This window comes from Rhyacophila brunnea, unplaced genomic scaffold (genome assembly GCF_057557595.1).
Source record: "Rhyacophila brunnea isolate RB1 unplaced genomic scaffold, BYU_Rbru_1.0 scaffold_11, whole genome shotgun sequence".
Lineage (NCBI taxonomy): Eukaryota > Metazoa > Arthropoda > Insecta > Trichoptera > Rhyacophilidae > Rhyacophila > Rhyacophila brunnea.
Window position 1 is genome coordinate 43,946,502 of NW_028232763.1, and position 23,043 is coordinate 43,969,544.

At 32.1% G+C, this 23,043-nt stretch overlaps 1 protein-coding gene across 1 annotated transcript in view; it reads right to left on the bottom strand.

The window, feature by feature from the left end:
* Positions 1-23,043, bottom strand: part of LOC147078746 (uncharacterized) — a 223,625-nt gene that overhangs the window by 83,433 nt on the left and 117,149 nt on the right. Inside the window, exon 3 of the mRNA XM_085957675.1 lies at positions 2,684-2,819. Within this exon, the coding sequence (XP_085813801.1) occupies positions 2,684-2,819 (136 nt within the window). The remainder of the gene's footprint in view (positions 1-2,683; positions 2,820-23,043) is intronic.

Sequence of the window (23,043 nt, forward strand, 5' to 3'; positions counted from 1 at the left end):
AACCATTCCCTGTGTGAACACAATAGACGCGTCAGTATACGCACTCTATAGAAAGATGACAGGCAATGATAGGTCATCCTTAGACAACAATGGGAGGGGCGGAAAAAGTAGGACCAGTCGTTCTGAATGTATCGGCTTTCTACTTGAGTCGGCAATGGCTTTATCCATTGAGCTACGTACGTCCTATCTAATTATAACGAAAATAACCTATAAGTAGTATAATATAATAAATTATTATAACTGAAACGTTAAACAGTTTCGCTAACTTTGAGAATCGGATTTTGTGGCTTGAATCAAGGTACCGATAATAGGTAATTAATTACATCAAATGCTAGTAACGTCAGGATCTCGCCTAAAATTAGTCTCAGCGTACTTTCACATGCTATAATTATATATTTTTTTAATAATAATATTTACAATAAAACAATCGGTGAGCGTACTTATGTATGCGCGTTAGAAGTTATACTTCTTTGGCATAACAAAACAAAAACAAAACTTGTGATAAACTAGATTCTTAACACACGCAAGAAAAGCGACCGCTTATTGGAACGCCGTTGGTTTATTTCTGTACGATTTAACTTATATTACTAAATTATATAATGGTTTCTCGTTGCTTTATTTTTAAAGTACCAACTATCACTACATACTGTTACATGTCACACGCCAAAAATACACTCTGATCTGATCTACCAAACGCGCCAAAAGAAGTATAACTTCAAAAATAAACTATTTTTTTTTTGTATACTGAATAAGAAAAATATTTAAATTTAAAGTAGCTTCGGAGATACCGATTAATTGAAAAATCACATCATACAAATCAAATTTATTAACTGTAAACATCACAACATTATGATAATTTTTTGTCAGTACTAAATTGAGATAAAACACCTTATATTAGCGTTATAATGATAGAGCATTACTAATTCAAATTATTTAAATAAACTATTATAAATAACTACTTACCGCCATCTTGTTCTCTGGCTATATTTAAATCCTCATAATATTATTTAATATGTGCCTACCATTCAGTCATACAAAAAACTCTTTGGAATTGTCATTAAGTACCAAATATACAAAAAATGTGAATTCCCATAGGTAAAGTCCAAAGCATTTGGTTGTATTATATTGTAAAAATACCTGTTACCCGAAATAGTGCGAAATCATTTAAATTTCGAGATTCGGAATACGGTAGTATGCACTCTGGATTATATAACACAATTTCACCGCCATTTCAAACTCTTGGTGTATTAACTTAGGCCTAAAAGGGAAGTATCTGGGTCGAGCATATAAATAGTTAAGTGAATTTTCATTTCGCTGTTTGTTCCACAGAGGTTTGAAGAAGATACTGTGGTCGAGAGGACTCTGGGGAGGGTGACATTAGAACTTGTGAGAGGAAAGACGCTGGCTACCATGAAACTGAGAACCAACAAATAATATATTAACTATCTCTCTTTGGGACAAGCCTGATAAAACTCAAACAACACTTGAGCAGAATACAATAGTATTGTTTTGGTAGTGTTGTAAAATGGAATTAATTTCCAGTACCTACCTTCTTGAGGTTTTGTCATCATTGTTTTTTTTTTCTCTTCGAGAAAGTTTTAATACAGATATAATTATCACAAGTTTGTTAAAAAAAATATATTATATTATATTAAAACAGGACTCGGTAAACTACGGTTCGCGGACCAAATTTGTCCCAAATATAGACAGAATTTTATTTGCAGTAGATTGTGATGATAGGGAGGTTGGACCGACTAAAAGTTTTTGATTGACCCTTATATTATTATGTCATTTTTGTTATGAAATTTATCAAAACTAGGCGTGTATGTACGGGCACTTTGGCGTGAAAAAAGTAAAGACGGTGGTTTCAGGGGTTGTTTCCCCACTGGAAACTTTCTAATCTCTCAGGCACGCGGAGATAAAACAACGGTATTTTACCACACTATTTCACTATTTTGTTGCGCACCTCAGTCTAGCATTTAACGATCGTTTTATTCAAAGTTACACGTATTATTTATGTATGAGTTATGTATACTTAACTCTGCCGATTTTAGAATTATTGATGGGGGATTATTAAATATTAATTAATTACAATAAAATTTTCACATAGGTAATTTTGAAAACACTTCAGAGAAAATATATTATTACCAATAAAAAAATCTTTTTGAAAAAAGTAACACTTTAAAAAGAAAAAAAATAGTTATTTAAAAGTTATTAGCAAGTTCAAGTAAGTTAGGCACAACAAAAAATCTTGGAGTGATCCGTGACGTCGGTTAGTAATTAAAGTAATACCTACTTTGATTTAAAATACAACAAAAGCCGATCGTAAATAGTAGCTCAATTTGGAAAACGCTTCAGTGAATATGAAAAAGCCAATAGGTAAAATTTGTCGCTATTAAGTATGACTCCTTTAGCATAGTGGACTATGTGCGTGGGCGAAATATCCGAGAGATGCAGATTCGATTCCTGCGGAGTGTCTTACTTTTTTCAAAAAGAGTTTTCTATCGGTTATAATATATTTTCTCAAAAGTATTTTCAAAATTATGTATGTTCAATAATTAGAATGATACATTCTTAAATCTTGTGAATTATTCGTTAAATAAATATATATATATATATATAAAAAAACGACGTAAACACAATAGTAGTAGTTTAAGGATGTGTAAAATGTCTGTATATTTACCTACGACGTCCATAACTCCGGCGACCATATACGTGAGAAACGATGGTGCATCAGCCGATACTTCGCAGCTGTACCTGCCAGCCGCGATCGCCTCGACGTCGCTCAGCGTCACGACGCTTGCGTTGCTGTGTTTTTTCTGAAAATAAAACAAAATTCATTGAATAACTTAAATTGTATCAACAAATAGTTAAAGCGTTTGACATATGGAGATAACGTCACCTCAATCATTATAACTGTGTTGTAATCAGTGGCATGCGGTGACTTTTGAGATCGGGCATGCTCTTCATAACAAGTGGTTTTATCTGTAGCGTTCAATGACTTCGGGCCTTGTCAGCATTATTTAGACAATGTAAGTATTAGCAAGTTATTTTAAACTATCGCACAATCGTCGCATCTATAGTCAGCATATTCTACACGCGTGACATTCTTCGATGGGATCGAAACGTTCGAAGTGCAAAAATGCGGAGACAGCAGATTTCTCAATTGCAAACTTCATCAGCAATGACTCATTAGTATAAAAGTATCAATCTTAATATCAGTCCGACCAGTAAGCTTCGTATCAGTCGCTCCGCACCGCATTATGTTCCACCGAGACTTGGTCCTGGGAACAGTATGATAAGTATTGTAACATCACGTTCTCTTGTAAGTACCAACGGTTTACCCTGCAAATAAAACTCGCTCCTTCATCCATCGGAGCAACCACCAAATCTTGATTTCTCATTTCTTCTCCTGATGACTCTCTATCTACACCTCCTGATCATCCCCAATCACAGCAGTCTCGTCCCTCAACAGTGAGACTCGCCAAATATCAATTAAAACAGCCATTTACTAGTTACATTTTTAAACATTTCATAATTGAACTGAATATCTTTAAATAATAATAATATGCTGAAATGATATAAACAGCATGTAAAATAATTGACGATGTATTTTAATCATATTTTGCCTAAACCGAGAATGCAACCAAAATAAGTACCACGTAAAATAGTTTCTATTACTAGTATTATTATGATAATGTTTATTCATTTCCACGGTTTTTTTATCTTATGCGCTGGCTAGGCGGCAGCGTCTTGCCTGCGCGATAAAGTTTGTGCAAACTACTTTTACAAATAACTTTTCGGTTTGCGTGAGCTACAGTTTTCCCGTCCATATACACGGGCTTCCTAATACAAACCGGTTTACGCAGGTGAGCTTGTGGTAAAGCATGAGCGTTTAGCCGATACTATGTATATTTTATATTAATATCTAGGAATAATTTAGGCATGCACTATGAATCACACACCACTGGTTGTAAATAATATACCAATGTATTGTCCCTAAGCATACTTCAATAGACAGAAGGTTCTGAACTTTTTTGATCCATGCATGCAATCTTGCTGACTTGCACGATAGTACGAAGACCGTCTCTCTATCGTACATAATTATATCAAGTTTATAGAAATTATCAATATATCGTAAAACTGTTTATTTTATATTAAACTGTATTAGATTATGAATAAATATATATTATTATGTAGTGATTTTAGACTCAAATAAAAATATTACGTTTAAGCGTTGTGGCATACGGGAATTATCTATTTTTACCCTTGTTATTTTGTGATACGTATTACAAATTATTTATTTAATACTAATTGGTAATGTTGTACTACTTCAATATCTCTTATAATTCGTTTTTGTCAGTTAATATAAATAATAAAAAAAAACTATTGTCATTAAAACGCTGTTTCAAAATAATTGTTAAGTATTTAAATGGAAAAGTTTTATTGAAAATAATATGTTAAATTCACGATAAAATACGAGAGTTTTAAGTAGGTAATTGAATAACTTTCCCTGAGAAATTAATACGGAACTAATTTATCACGATATTGTTTTAAAACTCGTATTAAGAAGTCTGACATTGATAAAGATATTGCTTAATAAAATGTTTTCTTTAAGCCCACAAAGTAGAGTAAAGTGGGACTCTTGTGTGACAGGATCCGCAATGAACAATGTCTTGGATTACAGCTGAAATTTATATTGCAGCTTGCTTTATCGACTGGAAAAGGGTCTCATACCGTTACAATATGCAACGCGAGTGTAATATACATCAACTAGACGTACGAGAGTTATAAATATGCCAAAGGGATATGCATAAACAAAAAGAAAACTCAATTTGGTTGTGGACAAAAAAAACTAATATTCCTGGCAATAATACTACGGTTCCGTAGCAAATGTTCTCAATTCAAATTTTAAACAAATAATAATTTTGATTTTAGAATTTTTAGTCAGTGCAGTGTTCCCAGATCTAGCTTTTAAAATTATGATTTATTATTTTTGATTTTATCTAATTTCTCTTAAAAGCATGATGTTCTATTGTTTAATAAAAAAATGTATACTCATATTACAAGTAGGTATAGATAGGTCTAATTACGGGAAAAATATTTTTTTTTTCTCTATATATTTTCATCTAATAATACTTTAAACTATGAATATACTGTATTATTTTTTTTATATCGAAATTATTAAAAAAAATATATTTCATCAAAAATATTCAATTAAACTACTTTATAGAATCCAGAAATATTTTTCACCTGATCAAAATCTATTTTTTTTTTGTAGTTAAAACTGAATTTGACTATAGCCGTTAAAAATAACTGCCAAAATCCGGCCTATTTAAAATAGTCATCTCCTGCTCGCGTCATTTGTTTACAAATTATATCTTACAATCACTACTTACAATGACATTAATCAAAAAATTCTATATCTCTACATATGCAATAAAATATAACACAATATTTTTAATACTGGAGATGAGAAGAGAGAATAGTTGTTGTTGCTTGAAGGTTTTGAGGGGAGAGTTTATTTGTCGGTACATGAATAAATAAATACAATGATAATGATGGCGTAGTAATGTTATACTCGCGGGTACAGATGAACATACTGCTGAGATTAACTATATTATTGAATTTACTAGCAATGTATCGAGATGTTAATATAATCGAGAGACTGGACTGGAGTGAAATGACGGTTGTCTGAGTCGAGTGATGGACTCGATGTGAGTGGGGATTTATTGATTGTCTTTGCTATTTATACAAATGCAGTTCGTACATTACAAGAAACATTGTTGCAATAAATTAACAAATCATAAAAAACCTTTTGATTTCGATTATGATTAAAGAAATGCTGACAATCGTTTGCACTACGTTGTTTTGTTTTGACAACAAAATATACAATATTAAAGTGTGACACCTTGTAATGCTGAGTGATATAATTGTAAGACTTAAGTGGGTATTTCAAATACTTTATTTATGATCTGAACCCATGTCGTCTGATTCATATAAATTTCTTATAACTATGATTATATTTATGTATTATTAACACTCACTTTATGAAGCCAGCTATTTATATTATTGTATTCTGCGATGATTAGGAATTTTTATTAAATTGCTCCTGAATGAAATATTTTTACAGTAGTACCTAGGTATTTCGGGTAAATAACTCCTACTGAAGAGACAAAAACTTCACACATGTGTTATAACTGACGGCAATTCAAAAATGTAATTTATCCTTTCCCATAGATGGAAACTTGGTAACGAAATGTAAAAAGTGCTATTTTTCATCTAACAACAGCTTATCTCGCAAGATAAAAAATGATATTTCGAATGGACACAGAAAACCAGTTGAATTTTCATTAATGGAGAATAATTATTAAGAACATTCCTATCTTCAAAAAATATGTATGACGACATAAAAACTGTTATCCATCCACATTGACCATTAAGAGTGTCAATCACAAATAATAATGGTCAATATAAAAAGTTGTAGCCCTTCAGATTGAGTAACTAATTCCAATGAATCAGAATAGAGCGATCGGGACTAAAAGAGGTGGGAGAAAAGCTGCTCAGTTGTTAGGGGGTTGAGAATTAAGTTAACACACCCACGCTGTAAAATTCATTGTTACGTAATCAACCGATCTCGCATACTAGCAGTTAATATACCTACCTTACAATAACATGTTAACTCAGAAATCAATAAAACTAGTGATTAAAATGCTTTGACGTATCGCATGAGTTAACTATCTCGAGGTATGAATGTGCAAAGTAACATTTTGCGATTTTTTTTCGACAAATAATGTTTACAAAAGAAATTATATGACAGTAGGTATACTCTAAATATGGTAATATAATTACTTATAACAACAATTATTACTTACCGCGATATAGCGTAACCAAACGTCAAAATGACAAAATAAGTAATTAATAAATGTCAGTGTTGTTGAGCACGCGTAACACCGTTGTGGCAAAGAATCTGAAATAACTTTATATCTTTGTTTGACATGTGATAACTCACAACCGACTTGTAAACATAATAATTATTTCGTAACATCTTGGAGTTATCTCACATAAAAATAACTACAAGATGTTATGGAGTTAACTTCTTGGAATAGAGCTATATAAGTGGTTAAAACTCATTCATTCACCCAGTGTCTTATAATATTAAGAGTATTATAATTAACAACGTATAAAAAGAGAGCATTTTGCTAAATTTGTGCCCTCCATTCCATTATCTTATCAGTATATTATGTATAATTACCAATGTACTAATCAGATAATGGAAAGACAAAAAGTATATAAAATACCTAACTATCTCAAAATATTCAGTTAAAATACGATATTTCAAATATTTGTTCTATTCTATGGTATTTTTTTTTAATTTGTATCAAATACACAGTATTATATTAAGATAGATAGGTATACGTTGCTATGAACTGGAAAAGTCACAATAATTATTCGAAAGCTTAAATTCTACACAAAATAAACTTTTATTGCGACAAACGATTTACTCGAAACTTTAGCAATAAAAATATTTCACATTTTGTTCTCAGTGAATAATATCCGAAATGGTAATAAATCTTAAATTAGGGCAATAAAAGTCATTTTTATTTTATGGTTTGATTATTTATAACACAATAAAGTATTCTAAATACTTTAAATATTAGGGACAAAGCGATTTGCTTAATATCAGTATTTGAGTATATTTTGGTAGCACGTGGTGCTTACGATACAAGAGGTTTGGGTTTGAATTTTGATGGTTTTTGGTGCAAACTGTATTTTATTTGAATGGTCGTTTTTAATCTTCTATATTCCTTCGCTTATTTTATACCAACTCTGAAAATAGGGTAACAGCGACAGGGTATTTATAACCATCTTACTCTTGAGAAAGCCAGTGAAACAATTTCCCGAATCATGGATTACCTACGCATTATTATGTTTTGCTTGCATGCATACTATTGATAACTATTTAAAAAAAATTGATTAAAGCAATAAATTGATTGTAAAATAAATATTTATCTTCACTATGATATAGGTATTGTGTTAAAATCTGGCAATATATTATATAAGTTGCTACCAAAATATGGTAAGTCGATAATTTAAGTAAGTATTTAGCGTTAACAACCGTATATTATGTGTATAATTATAAAAAACTTATGTACATCAAGCACAAAAAAATTAACATTAAGAATGATTTTAGAGGGGATGTCCAACTTTCAAATTGCAATTACTCCATAACATGTTTTTGAGACTTACCAACTTTTGGTAGACATTTTAGATTTCGTATATATATTATTAGGTATATAAAATCCTGCACAATTTAAATTATTAAATATATTATATAAACGTCAATATGGACGTGGAAGATTTAGGCAAAAAAATAAGTCTTTTAAATACATACAAGAGTAAAAAAGCCGTCGCGTGGTGCTCATATCGGTTAGTTTTGCTAGAGTTTTTCGATATGCCTATGTAAGATTCATATTGTACTAGCTGAGCCAGCTGGCGGTCGCCAGTCTGTCTCGCTAGGTCTTGCAGACGGCTTGGCGGTGTTGGATTTTAATATAATTATGAAATATGCATAGATGGCGCCATAGTTTTCCCTTCGGAATGGGTTTTTTATTCACGTCAGACAGTTTGACATTTCGCTGATTTGTCATTTTTATGATTTGCAAATCGTCACTGCCAATATAAATTTGGACTCATATGCGTAGTCTATTCAGACGTCTGGCCTTTACAATATCGTCTAACACCGCCTTAGGCTGCTATGCCTAGCAGAATCGCCGATTGCTACCACTGACATTTTAATTTTAATACAATATATGTGTAGGTATGTGCAGTTAAATATGATAAATAATTATACGCCTCAATCATTCGAATATAAAGCAATATATTATGTGATTATCATAAATAGCGATCCAATATAATGTGATATTAATCTCCTTCGGGTCCCATTGAGATAAGATTAGCAGTGTAAAAATAAATTTAAACATTATTTTGTTTCATTTTCTATAAAAAATAAATGCTTGCAGCCATAGAAAAATCTTTAAAATATCAAAAATAGTTTTCCGGTGCGGGACATTCATATCGAGACAAATGTTGATAAAAATAATGAAGAAATACATATTATATGTGAGAGGAATAGAACAATTCTGATAAGAATAAGAATTTATAAGACCTAAAGATGTGGAATTAGCTTAAAGAGGCCTTCATCCAGCAGTGGATTGATACAGGTCGATGACGATATAAATGGGTAGGTATATAAAATCACAAATTTAAAAAATAATACAATTTATATATGACCAAGTAGAGTAGAATTAGTTTGAGATAACCTTCATCCAGCCTTGGATTGATCTTGGTTGATGATGATAATGACGATATTATGAATAGGTAAATATAATATCAACAATTTTGATAAATATAGCAATCGTTTAACCGCTAGTAGTAGAATCAGGTTGCGGAACCCTTCACCCCGTGGTTGAAGATGATGATCATTATGATGACGAAATGAATATGTAGATAAATAACATTAGCATTTTTAATAAATATAGAAATTCAATACTGTCAAGAATACAATCAACGTAGAGAGGCCTTCATCCAGCAGTGGACTTATTGAGGCTCGTGATAATAATGGAATTATATATAGATAGGTAGATAATAATATCACTGATAAATATAGCAATTCAAATGACAGAAAGGAATAGAACCAGGCTAGGGAGGCCTTTATCCAGCAGTGGATTGGTTCAGGTCAATGTTGATGAGGATGATAGAAATAGGTATAATATCACAAATTCGTTTAACCGCTAGAAGTAGAATCAGGTTGCGGAATTCTTCATCCAGCAGTGGATTGATCCTAGTTGATGATGATAACGATAAAGATACGAATATGTAGATAAATATAATATCACCGATTTTGATAAATACAGCAATTCAAATGACAGAAAGGAGTAGAATCAGGGTAGGGAGGCCTTTATCCAGCAGTGGATTGGTTCAGGTCAAAAATGTTTATGACGATATGAATATGTAGATAAATATAATATCACCGATTTTGATAAATACAGCAATTCAAATGACAGAAAGGAGTAGAATCAAGCTAGGAATGCATTTATCCAGCAGTGGATTGATCCTGGTTGATAATGATTTAAATAATATGTATAACACCAATTATTGTTGAATACCTTTTTTTTGTTATATGAGCTAATTGAATGTATATAAGTTTCATTGGTTTAAAAAATATCACTTAACAGCCATAAAAAAAATGTTACGTTATCAAATTTTAAAATATTATTCTATGGTTGATCCAGTGTTGCCATGTCTACTGAAATTTCAGTAGATCAACTGATATTTTTTGCAAAAATACTGAATTTTTTATTTTTTTTTCGAAATTCAAGAAATCTACTGATATTTGTCTTTCTCCATAATTGTAAATTAACTGACAATTATTTTAATAATAAACTTGAAATGATTTACGCATGACCTTTTTTAATGTTATACACTTCTAAATTGGCATAAAAAGCATTGTAACTCTACCCAAGAGCGCCATTTTACCCAGTATATCATCATTATTTACAATAAATTAATATTATTAGTTATTGTTATTCTTATTAGTTTTAAATCATATCTAATAAACCACATTTTTCAAAATCTACTGATATTTTATGAAATCTACTGAATTTTTTGTCAAAATCTACTGAAATTTTAAATTTTGACTTGGCAACACTGGGTTGATCGCATAGTCAGTGTTGCCATGACTATCTACTGAATTTTTAAATTTTGACTTGCAGCACTGGGTTAATCGCATAGACGAAAATGCTGAAAATGCGCGCGGATAACCGGATAATAAAGTGAACAGTTTTAATGGAAATTTGTATAAATGTTATTACGAATAAACGATTTTAATGTGTTCAGTTATTATAACAGGATACATTTTTAAGTGACGAAAGTTAACAAAGTGTCAGTGGAATCGTGAGAAGTCAAGAATGATAAAAGTGTATATAGATTATTATTATTATGACATCTACCTATATCCTACCTAATAATATGAAATATCATTTCCTTTTGATTTAAAGAACAGTGTTAAAAATGACGATTGTTTGTCATACTCGTTTAGGTATAGAGACATTAAAAATATAATGATTATTAAGTAATTAACGTAAATAATGATTACAATTACAATATAATTGGTCGATACGGATATTTTTAGGTTATAGGGGTATAATTTTTGAGACGACCTTATGAATAAATTTGCGAATGAAATCTCTCGGGAACATTAATAAATAAAATAAAATGTGTGTGTCTGTCGATTCGATTAAGAAAAGTTTGTCAAAAACGTATTTTAATTTAAAATTGGGGATGATATTAAATCAGTGTTGCAAGTTAGTGAATTTTTTCGCAATCGAGTGCCCGGTCAATAAAGTCGCATGTCGCTCGAAATTGTATTGGGAAGTAAATAAAAATCACCGAAATCGACTGGAAATTAATCCAGCGGATGTCAACTGTGAAATTATGATTTAAACGATTCGAGAACGGCTTATTTTTTGAACCCATCGGACATGACGAATAAGGCATACAATCGCTTGCCAAAACCCGGGAAAGCTGTAGGATAATAATATATAGGAGATTCTCTTACTCGCCAGTCGCCACATGTAAAAGTCAAAACTATTCTCACATTATTATCTAGTCTATAAAATTTTGCAAGAATAATTTAAATGTGCCTTAATATTTTCATCAACAGAAAAAGATGACTAATACACTTTACATTTAATTAAAAAATAATGCTAAAATTTTGTTCTGACTAATAGCGCGAACATAATTTTTCATTGTAGGTATTTGTGAGTACCCTATAGAGTAGCCTATGTACTTCGATATTTTTATACATTCCTTCAATAAAATATGTTTTTTAAAAGAAATGGTAAATGATGGTCATTAGTTACATTAAAATTAATTAAGTAATTAATATCACCCATTTTTTGCCCAACCCAAAATGTAACCAATTTACTAAAGTAATTTAAACCATGACTCAGTTACCTTGAATCATTTGATGGCTATACATATATCGATTAATGCAGGTATTATATATTAACTTTATGGAGATTGACAGATGCTGTTGCGCTACTGTATATATTATTATTGAAAGTATTTATATAGCGCCCAGGGATTCCTTGTTTTCTGAGTGCGTCGAGTATTGAACATTTCTTTATCGAATTGAACGCCTTATCTTAGTCTATAAAACCCGTGCATAGTGGCAGTTTGTATTCCTGGCACCGCTCTATGATTTCTCTGACGACTTGGATATGGTCCATAGTGCTGTATCCTCCTCTAAATCTGGCTTGTTCTCTCGGTTGGTTCTCGTCTAGTACATTTTGCAGACGGCTTGAGAGAATTTTTGCGAACGAAGAGTTTATTAAAAGCCTTAAATGGAGATAGGCTGGACACATAGCTGGAAGAAGAGACTATCGTTGGACAAATCTAGTCATCCAGTGGTATCCAAGAAGTACAAAACGTCCGCAAGGTAGACCTAGAGGCCGCTGGATCGATGAAATGATAAAGTTCTGCGGAAGTACGTGGCAACGCAATGCACATGACCGAGAGAAGTGGAAGCAGCTTGAAGAGGTCTTCATCCAGCAGTAGAAAGATTCAGGCTGATGATGATGATGATGATGATATATTATCTATTTATTTTCTTATTACTACATATAGGTATTAATTATAAGTGAATATCATTTGATCTAATTTTATGCGAGGTAATCAGGCAAAGAGGCGTATCAGTGTAGTAAAAAGTGCAAAGTTATAATACGTACCTATACTCTACTTAATGTAATGTCTGCTTTCAGAAGAAGATATAAATAAATTTTGAAGCTTATTTAATCTTATTCTCTAGTAAGACTACTTAAATTATCTGTTAACTAACTAACTCAAAGTATCTAATTCAGTTCTAAGTATAATAATATTGTATTTAAAGTCAGCGGGTATCAACATATTTTATTTTTTTCTTTAAACCGTTTTATATCGTATTTGTCCATAATTCGATTTTGTCAAACATCGGCTCAAAATTCCCCCAGCGATAACATTTCCCTGGCGTAATATTTCATCCTTCTTAATTTTTTTCTTGATTGATGGCGGGTATTTGGAAATATTTCTGATTTAACCGAACCGTCTTCGAAATCTGTACACGTCAATCTAAATTTCCGATTACACGCGATAAATGTTAATATTTACACCACGAATTTATTTCCAAAAGAAAAAATATTTCCCACAATATTAATATATTATAATAAAAAGTGAAATGTTTAAAATATATTATTAATGCAAACGCACAGCAATACTTTTCATAGCGAGGGATGGTTTTGAATCCTGCGCATCTACTCTATATACAAGATTGCTATCAGACGCTATCGGCGGCTATTGAGGGTAGTTTATCATATTTTTGTATTGAGATATTATAAATGTTACAATAAATTAGCCGTCTAAACAGTTAAAACTGTCTATCTCGCTCTAAAAGTTAGCACAGACAAGAGAGGTGCTGTTAAAATATAGCACTTATTATAACAATTCCAACTAACTTATTGTTAAAATTATAATACTTCAATATTAAAATATGAAAGCCTACCCTCGATAGCCGCTGATAGCAGCCGATAGTAGTCTTGTGTAGGTATAGAATATATTATGCGCTGGTGTCCTAAAGAATTTGAATTTGCGCCTGTCAATCACCCACGTGGTCGCAGCCATGCTTTATTCTGGATCGGAAATGTTTTTTCGTGTCAAGCCTATCAGGCATCATTAGCGAAGGGTGCAAGACTAGTCAATGCGCTTACCAAAGGCATAGACATTTTTAGTGCTGTGTTATGTATTTTGTATTCAAAATTTTATTTTTCTGTATAAAATTGTACTATTATTATAATTTTCTTCTCCCTTGTGAGGGAATCTAAATCTCATGCTATGATCGTCTTTAATTGAGATTTTTTATGTCCATAATGTTTTGTTTTCTTCAATAAATAAATAAATAAACCCTCATTACCTAATTAAATTACTATTTTAAAATCATATCATGAATCAAACACAGCTTGGAAAGGCAACATGCATTTTTATCATTTATTCAAATGAACCCGCACCGGTAACCTATTTTTTGTTCTTTATCTTTTATTGAAATTCCCAAATTTTACAAAAAAAATATTTGATAAACACACAACATAATTATTATTATGTACAATAATAATATGTTATTAAATTTAATGACTGTACTGTAAATAATATTAATTTGAAATTTAGCTTGCTTAATAACGAAAAATAAATATTACAGGCAACTAAAGTCGTTATTAATTTTCTGTAGAATATTTTTCACTTTATTCATTTTTAAATGATTCTGTCCCTACTATCTATATTTTGATTTAATATTTAAGTGCTTTTTTTTTCAAGCAAATATAAAATCCCAAATCTAAAACGACTATTTATTTTTTCATTCATAATAAATATTCATTAAATAGAGAGTAAATGAATCTAAATAAATAAAAAATATACATATCTTCAGACATCTAATTACATAATATCTTAATTACTAAAATTTATAAAGGCATAGGTATATAAAAAAAAATTATGTGATACAAGCACAAGGTGTCTAAATGTAGGTACTTTAATAATAATATAAAATGATAGAACTTCTTACACTTTTTTCTTCTTCAAGATATTATGTGACATATTCCAGCATCCACTTTTTTCAAGATTGGTCCAGTTTAGGCCTACTTGGGGTTTTTATGTTATTTTGATATTAACCCTCGACTTTATAAAAAACAACCCCCGATCCAGCCTCATGAATATCAGTTTAATGCCATGAATTATATGTAGGTACATATTCCTGCCAACAAAAATTGTTGTACACTTTACGATATAGGATTCTTAAACAAAGTGTACAGATTATTTTTGTATCTCCATATCCTTCCTGACAGTGTGTTATCGATGGATCCGAAGATACCATGCAGCACGCTCCGCTCAAATGAGCCTACAACTAATTCCATGTGTTAGAACATATACCAGATTTTCGAGTCATATATGACAATTTATACGTTCATTGTGCAGTGTCGGGTTCATTCCAAGTTTTGGACGTTCTTGGTTAGACCAAAGTGACATAATTCAATTTAATTTTTTTTTTAAATATTCTGGGCACAACAAATTATAAGTTTACAACACGGTATGAAAAATCATTATAAAGAACAAAAAAATGTAATAAAAGCGATAAAAACGAGAATATAAAAAGATAACATAATATTATAAACATACAAATGCAGTGAAAATACAATTATACATAGGTGTTATATAGAAGTTTAAAGAAGTGCACCGAGTTTGCTAAGGAGGCCCAATTTTAATAATTTATAAAATAGCGTCCACCTAAACTCACTCACGCAAGTGGAATATATCAACACCCGATATTACTCACTCACTCACTCACTCACTGTATACGTCACGTATAGAAGAAAAACCAGGCATACTCTAATAAAATATTATAATCGCTGAACGGTTATGAAAACATGATGGACTATTTTTTCACACCTATACTTAAATATGTATATTTTTATTGTATAAATTGTATGTGAAAGTAATAAACTTCCCGGAATTTTGATGTAGAGTTTGATATTTCCGATTCTCCACGCCTACTGTTATACTTTTGTTATAATTTATTGTTATGACTTGGTTACTTTTTACTAAGGAAGCATACTGGTGCATAATACATAAATACAGGGGATGAATTTTTCATATATGATACGATTATATTTTTAATACAATCCAACCCAATTTCTATCCAGTCCACGCTATTCTTGAATGCTTGAATCAGAAAGTTATTCGTGAACGTGTTCAAGAATAAATCTAATTCTACGTGACTCAAATGACCTGATCAATCAGAACGAGACATGCAATATAATTTACTCAGACTTATGTTCACATTTAAGTGCCTCATTTCCTATGACGAATGTGCAGTGCGCAAGGCGCTGGTTTTCTTTCACGGAGTTCTGGGTTCGATTCCCAGTGAGGTCAAAATATATTTACAATTTCTAATATGTAAATTCGTCAAGCCTGGGAGTTTTACCACTATTATTGGTCTTCACGGCCTGTTGCGGTATTTAATAAAGAAACAAAGTATAATAATAACAATAAAATACCTATGTTAAAATAATGCTTACAATGATACTCTTTTACAAACCTTACATAATTTGAAAATACCTCAGATGTATAAATAGGTACTTGCTAAGAAAATATTTCTAGTAAAATATAATATATCTGATCTTATCTGTTATGTAAGTACCTACTTATGTTACATTTTCAAATCTTGTGAATTATTCTTTGAAAAGAAAAATAACTACAAGATAAAAATAACTTTTTATAATTACAACGTTTTTAAATTGTCTGTTGAATCATATAAACTTGACTTGACTAGCTTAAACGATCATAAGAAATTGCACATGATAAAAAAATACCGAAATGTCATTTTGACATTTCATATTGATTTCCATAGTAACGCACGTATATATTAATAATTTAGTTACTAGGACACCCCTAGCAACCAATAATAGTGGATTGGATTACGGATTTCTTCCGAAGTAACTTTTCATACAAAACATAATTAACTGAAAATTAATTCAATTCTACTTAAAGATGGCTAAAAGTATTAAAAAATGCATTGGCATCGTGTTCTGATATATTCTAAATGTTTCAAATATCTAGCTAGTCGGGAAGTTAGTTAAAAATCGATTGCAACTTTTGTACTGGATAAACAACCACCAGACAATAATAAGAATACGACCCAATAAAAACGTTTTAAATAGTTTATACTTACTCTTTTACGAATGATTCTGTGACTTGTTATATCTCTAAATCTAGGAACAGTGGAAGAGTTAATGGAATATCTAGGATCAACCGTTCGTGGAAAAAGCGGATGTGAAGCAGAAATAAGATGGCGCACAAGACACATCTAACCACTCTACTGAATGATCGAAGAATTTCAAATGCCACGAAAATTACGCAACAGGAACAGAATGCTATTGAAGCTTTCGAAATATTGTGTTGGAGCTGAATGATTAGTATTTCTTGGACAGAATATAATACAAACTGATTGATCATTCAGAGGCTCTAAACTGCTATGGGAAGCTTTTACTCTGGCCTGAAGTAACAGAGAACCACGAGGATTGGAGATTCTTCGTTGCTCAAATCCCCAACGATGTGAGAAAAACTGAAAAGACAGATAAAAACATCCATGGTTGAAAAACAACAATTAAACTGTGTAATTTAAACAAACATTACATCATCTTTTCTACAGGTAGTTATAATTTGACAGTCTTACAATAATAATATCACTTACAATCTCTAATTAGCGATGGACAAAACATCGAGAGCGTCAACAGCTTCAAGTACCTGGGGGTACACATCACGGGAGATGGCATTTTGCAGAAAAAGCTCGCTATCCGAATGGGAATGGCTGGAGCAACAATCAACTCGATGCGAAATGTCAGGGACTCACGATTGTACTCGGTCAAAACCAAATACCGCCAATTCGACGCATGCATTCTAACAGTGCTGCTTTACGGTAGCGAATCATGGCACCTTACGAAGGCTCAGAGCAACCGTATACTGAGCTTCGAAAACAGATGTTTGCGACGAATACTGGGTGTGCGGGTGGTATGACTTTAGGAGCAACGAGGAGATAAGAGAACGCACCAAGCAGCCTCTAATCACGCTGAAAGTGAAGAGGCGACGTTGGACCTGGCTGGGCCACGTGCTGCGGATGCCAGAAGAGAACTTTAACCTGGCTTGCCTGTTCTTCAAGCCGACCGGATTTCGGCGACCTGGAAGGCCGCTAAATACAATCTACGAGTATAAAACTAAATACAACCGCTAAATACAATACGAGTGTATACGGCGGAGCTACGGGATGCTGGTTTAACCTGTAACGAAGCAAGAAGGCGACAGGGATTCTTGGAGGCGCCGCGTGGTGCCCATTTGCTCCAGCTAAGGGGCGGATATGGCTAAAGAAGAAGAAGAAATAACTATCTTATTTATATATGTTTTTTTAATTTGCTCACTAACAAAATTTCTCCATGAAGATCTCGTTTGGCCTAAACCTAAACGTTAATTCTCTGGCATTCAAAGTCATCCATTTAATCCCTTTTACGATAATTTAGCTTACATTTTCTGGCAGCTTTTTGACTAAGCTTTTAGATGCTTGTGAAGAAGTAATTCAATGGCATCCGTACAAACAGACCCAACTGTTTATAGCTTTATTATACACAATAAAAACTGCAATAATATATTATTATAAAGGTACAAAATAACATTTTATAACACCTTTTATATTGTGTTTGTTTATTTTCTATTGCGTTAACTTATAAACTGACCAAAACATCAAAAACATACGTCATACGTCGATAATAATATAAACCAATGATTGATGTACTCATAATAATTAATATTAAATTAAATATCGGAATATGAATGGTTAATATAGTATTTAACTCAAGTTAGTTGGTCACAACTAAATAATAATATGTAGGTAAAGGTTTATCTGGAATCAACTTCACTCTAGCAGGGTGGGTATAGGAATATCATATGGAAAGAAAAGTAACGATTCTAAAATATCGAGGTATTTCTCATAAGGTATCAATCTTAGACCACAATACGTTTTTAATGTCCCTAGTCAGGTGACTTACATGGCACGTTTACGTATCAAATAAAAAAAACATAAATCAATGTAATTTTGGTGCAAGACCCCCACAAGGCGGGGGGTCTGACAGGGTTCTAGCATAGAGGCCGGTGTAGCAGATCAACTAGATAAGTGAGTTACAATTACAAATTTGCTTTTACAGTAAAAAAAAATTGCCTGCGGCACTATTTTACTACACTAGTATTAATATTTTTTTAAATAACGATTGTAGGATACAATTTGTTATTATTGTGTCAATACTCACAAATGATTATTCCTTTCCCGACGACTAACCATAGTTCAAGTGCACGTATTAATAAATACAAAAAATTGCTAAGCATACAACCAATACCATTAATTTTACATTGAACATCATTTGAAAAATGATATTTTACAGTATCACACTGTCTTTATCCTTAGCGATGGGTAGGGGACGGCGCCAAAGATCCTGGCCTGAGGTTACCCTTCAGGATGTGGGGTCCATGTTTTGGTGTATAAATTATTGCCGCGGAATTCTGGGATGACCTTTGGTGAGCCGTGGGTGTGAAAAGGTTGCGGAGCTATGGTCTAGAGAACCGAGGTTTTGAGATGATTTAAAATGTTTTTTTGTTTACATTTTGTCAAAAAAACTTCATTTTACCATAATATCGAACTTACGAGGTCTTAATACTAAGGTGACATTAAGTTTTACTGTTCATAGTGAGTGATAATATCGATTAAGTAACCTATTTGTTAATGACACGTGCGCATGAATGCGTAAGAAACAAAATGTTTAATAATTTTAAAACAGCTTAATTAAAAATCTAGGCGAACTTAATTCTGAATCAAATTTAAATAGGTCACCTGTAAATCTACACAAATAATCTCACAGGGTAGAGTTTACCTCTGTGTTACGAAATTATTACGCTCAAATAACCCGACACATTCACCGTGCGTAATTTGTTACATTGCGCTAAAAATCACCCTATATATTAACAAAATGTACAGCACACAAAATAAAACTTTGATGAAATCATAGAACCTTTTACGATTGTTTCCGTAATAAAAACGAAACAAATGCTCGGTTTCAAAATGTTCAACAATAATCTATCATAATAATCGTGGCTAGGGCTTGGGGCGGAGAAAATATTAAATTGTGATTTGAAAAATCGGCATACGTAAGTTGAACGAAAATGATTGTATTTTGGAGTCGGAAAATGTGATTATTTCGTTGGTGTTTTTTTATGGTGATGAATGAGAGATGTTTTTCACCAGCGCCGTTCTATTTTTCAAAGCAGATTTTATTTTGATTTAATGTTTTTTTTGGCTATTTTTTTTTCACGGCCGTTCTTTTGTTTTTTTATGTGTTAGCCTCAAATATCTTCCTGTGTGAGAAATGAGAGTTTGAAACTAGGTTTTTGTTATTCGAGAGCTAGAAAGTATTAAGAACTCGGACTTAAAAGAAAAAAGTGCTATAGAGAATTGGAGCTTTATTTTTATAAGTCGTACCGAGAAATGGGAACTAAAAAATGAAGAGAATTATTTTTGTCGTCACTGATATTTTTGTATTATCTTCCATCAAATAAAAGTTAACTTGAATGACTTAAACATCTTTTTAGGAATGCTTTAGTACATTACTTTGACTTAAAAAAGTGTCCTCGAAGAAGTATATTCTCTCAATTTTCAGAAATTTACAATTTTATTTACTTTTCTTTATCAAAAATAGTATTATTTATGTAATAGTAAAAAAGAATCTACCAAGAATTTTAGTAGGTACCTACTATTAATATTTTAGTGATAAGCTTTTATATTTTTATTAAATGAATTTCGGGGTGATGAATAGACCAGGGGTTATTGAGTGGATCGAGTGTACGTTTATTTTAATAGAAAGAAATACAATGGCAGGTGCGAAGTTGGCAGTGCGAGGTAATATACGGTGAGATCTGCTTAGTCCGAGACGTTACAATAGAGAGTACTATAATATCTGAGGCTTGTTGGTAGTGAGTACTATATTCCATCAAATTTACTGTGACTCGCTATTTATTGAAATGAATATTCTTTAAATTCCGACAAGCTATTATTGATGTAGGTTACAATTGAGTAATATGCTGACTGTCGTTTTGCTGCTATCTCGCAGCGTTTTCCTGACAAGGCTTAGGGTTGTCGACCCTCAACAACGTATATCACACTTGCAGAATGTGCTGATCGTAGATATTGTGAAATGCGATAATTGGGCAATTCATTAATTATCGCGTTGTTGAAGTCACGGAGCATTTGCTGACATGGTCTAGGGTTATTAACCACCATATTTTTTTTTTTTTTTAATTCTCTTGATATTTTTTTACCATGTCCTTAGAAGATCCTAATATTGGCCTCTACAGAGTGGTTTTTTTTTATCAGAATTTTGTTTTTTTGCGAAAAATGGATGATAGCTATTTATAGCTCAAAATATTAGTTCCATACTCCGGATCAAATACGGATTGAAAAACAACATATGAATTTACCAGATCCGGGAAATGAGCCCGGGATCCACGACGCTGTCCGTCTATGCCAAACATTCACATATTTTAACTGTTATATTATACTGTTCTAGTTTTTTATTATTCTTCTATATTATTAAAGTTGTATAACGGATGTTAGTTTGGACTCCACTTATTCATAATACTGAGTCATTTTATAATATCAATTTTTCATTTTGCTCTGTTGCGTGTGAGTAGGATTTGTATGAGTAGCATTATGAGTGCATGACAACGTTCGCGCTAAAATCCACTACGATATAATGATTTCCGATAAGTAGGACTTAGAACTATAGTCTGTATTGGCGACGTCAAATTTCGGTCGCCAAAATCTACATCGATGTAAGCGCAAAAATTGCCTCTGCCTTGATCTCAGTGGGAGGGACTGCGAAAACACTTTAGATTCGAGTTAATTTCCTGGGACATTTCAAAATTATTATACTTCGTCCCCATCTCTGCAAGTCTGTTTTAGCAGATTTTTTAGATAACATGTAATGATGATGTATGGATTATTACACAATATTAAATATGTATTGTCACACCCCCCCCCCCCAAATTTGACCATATAGGTAAGGTCTCCTCTGGATACCTATAAAGGCCGGAACCATTTTCGGACGGACTCATAGTAGTATGAACAGGGTCGATCATAAACGGATCAATTTCTAGCACTAAGAAGATTTTATAGCCACTCTTTGACAACTTAATTATTAATACTAATGATTTTTATAATAGTCATTCTTACTCAATATTTAATTCTAATGGTAATGAGTAAATGTTTCTACGCTGGTCTTATGAAGGAAATGTCAGATGTTCTTTACCGGCAGATATTGTTATTAGATTAATACTCTAATAGATATTTTTCTAATATTTATATTGCACTTGTGATTCTTAATCACAAGTGGCAGCCTGATGCTGTTCGATTTTTCGAGAAAGATTTTGTGAAGCCTCTTGTCAGATACCCCCGGCCGTTCAAACTATTAACATGGTTCGTCTCTTGCACATACTATGTATATATAATTTTATTCAAAGTGTAACATCCGTTAATTTATTGTATAAGTATAGCAATAAACCTGGCCGTTTTCTTCAAACCATCATCCGTCTGTTTTATCGCTTCGAAGACTACCAAGCCACAGACGATATCTACTGAAGGAAGGAGTACCTACATATTTCTGCTTTTCAAATTCGACCGGAAGTGATAGTATAAATAAGTAAATGTTGACTAAGTTATATTATGTTATATTTTTAAATACTCGTTTTTTCGCCTTTTCCAATTTCAATTTTAAAACAGGAAGCGATACCTTTAGTTAGAAAAACATTTTTACTCGTGGTTTTTACATTAGTTCCCTACTACGCTTATAGCTTATCGGGGGATTAAGGCAATAAGGTCATAGTGATTTTTCAAAGAAATATCAATAAAACCTAAAGCCGGTGATTTATGCACAAAGTTTGGTTCGACTAAGTAAGCAGCTTACTTTAAAACATCAAAATGGTTACTTTTATTCCGGGACCAGGGAAAAGTCGTAAAAAAATTCCGACGTCAAAGGTAGGTAGGTAGGCACCTATAATTTTCCAAGCCCGAAATATGTTGCCTTGCGGACGTAAAAGTTAAGTGCGGCCTTATAGGTACACGGCCACCGGTTGTAGGAAAGCTTTTATGGTAGAAAAGCACTAAATCAATAGCCTTTCTCTTACTTCAACATGAAGTTAAACGTTTGACGAAAGAAATGAGAGCAATCATTTTTTCCCGAATCGAATTCGGATATAGTCGAGGATTTAATGATAAAATGTATCATCAGGCTGCAACACTTTGACAGAATTATTTTAATTCGGATAATTAGCACAAAAATTAATTGTGAAAAGACAATTTTAAGA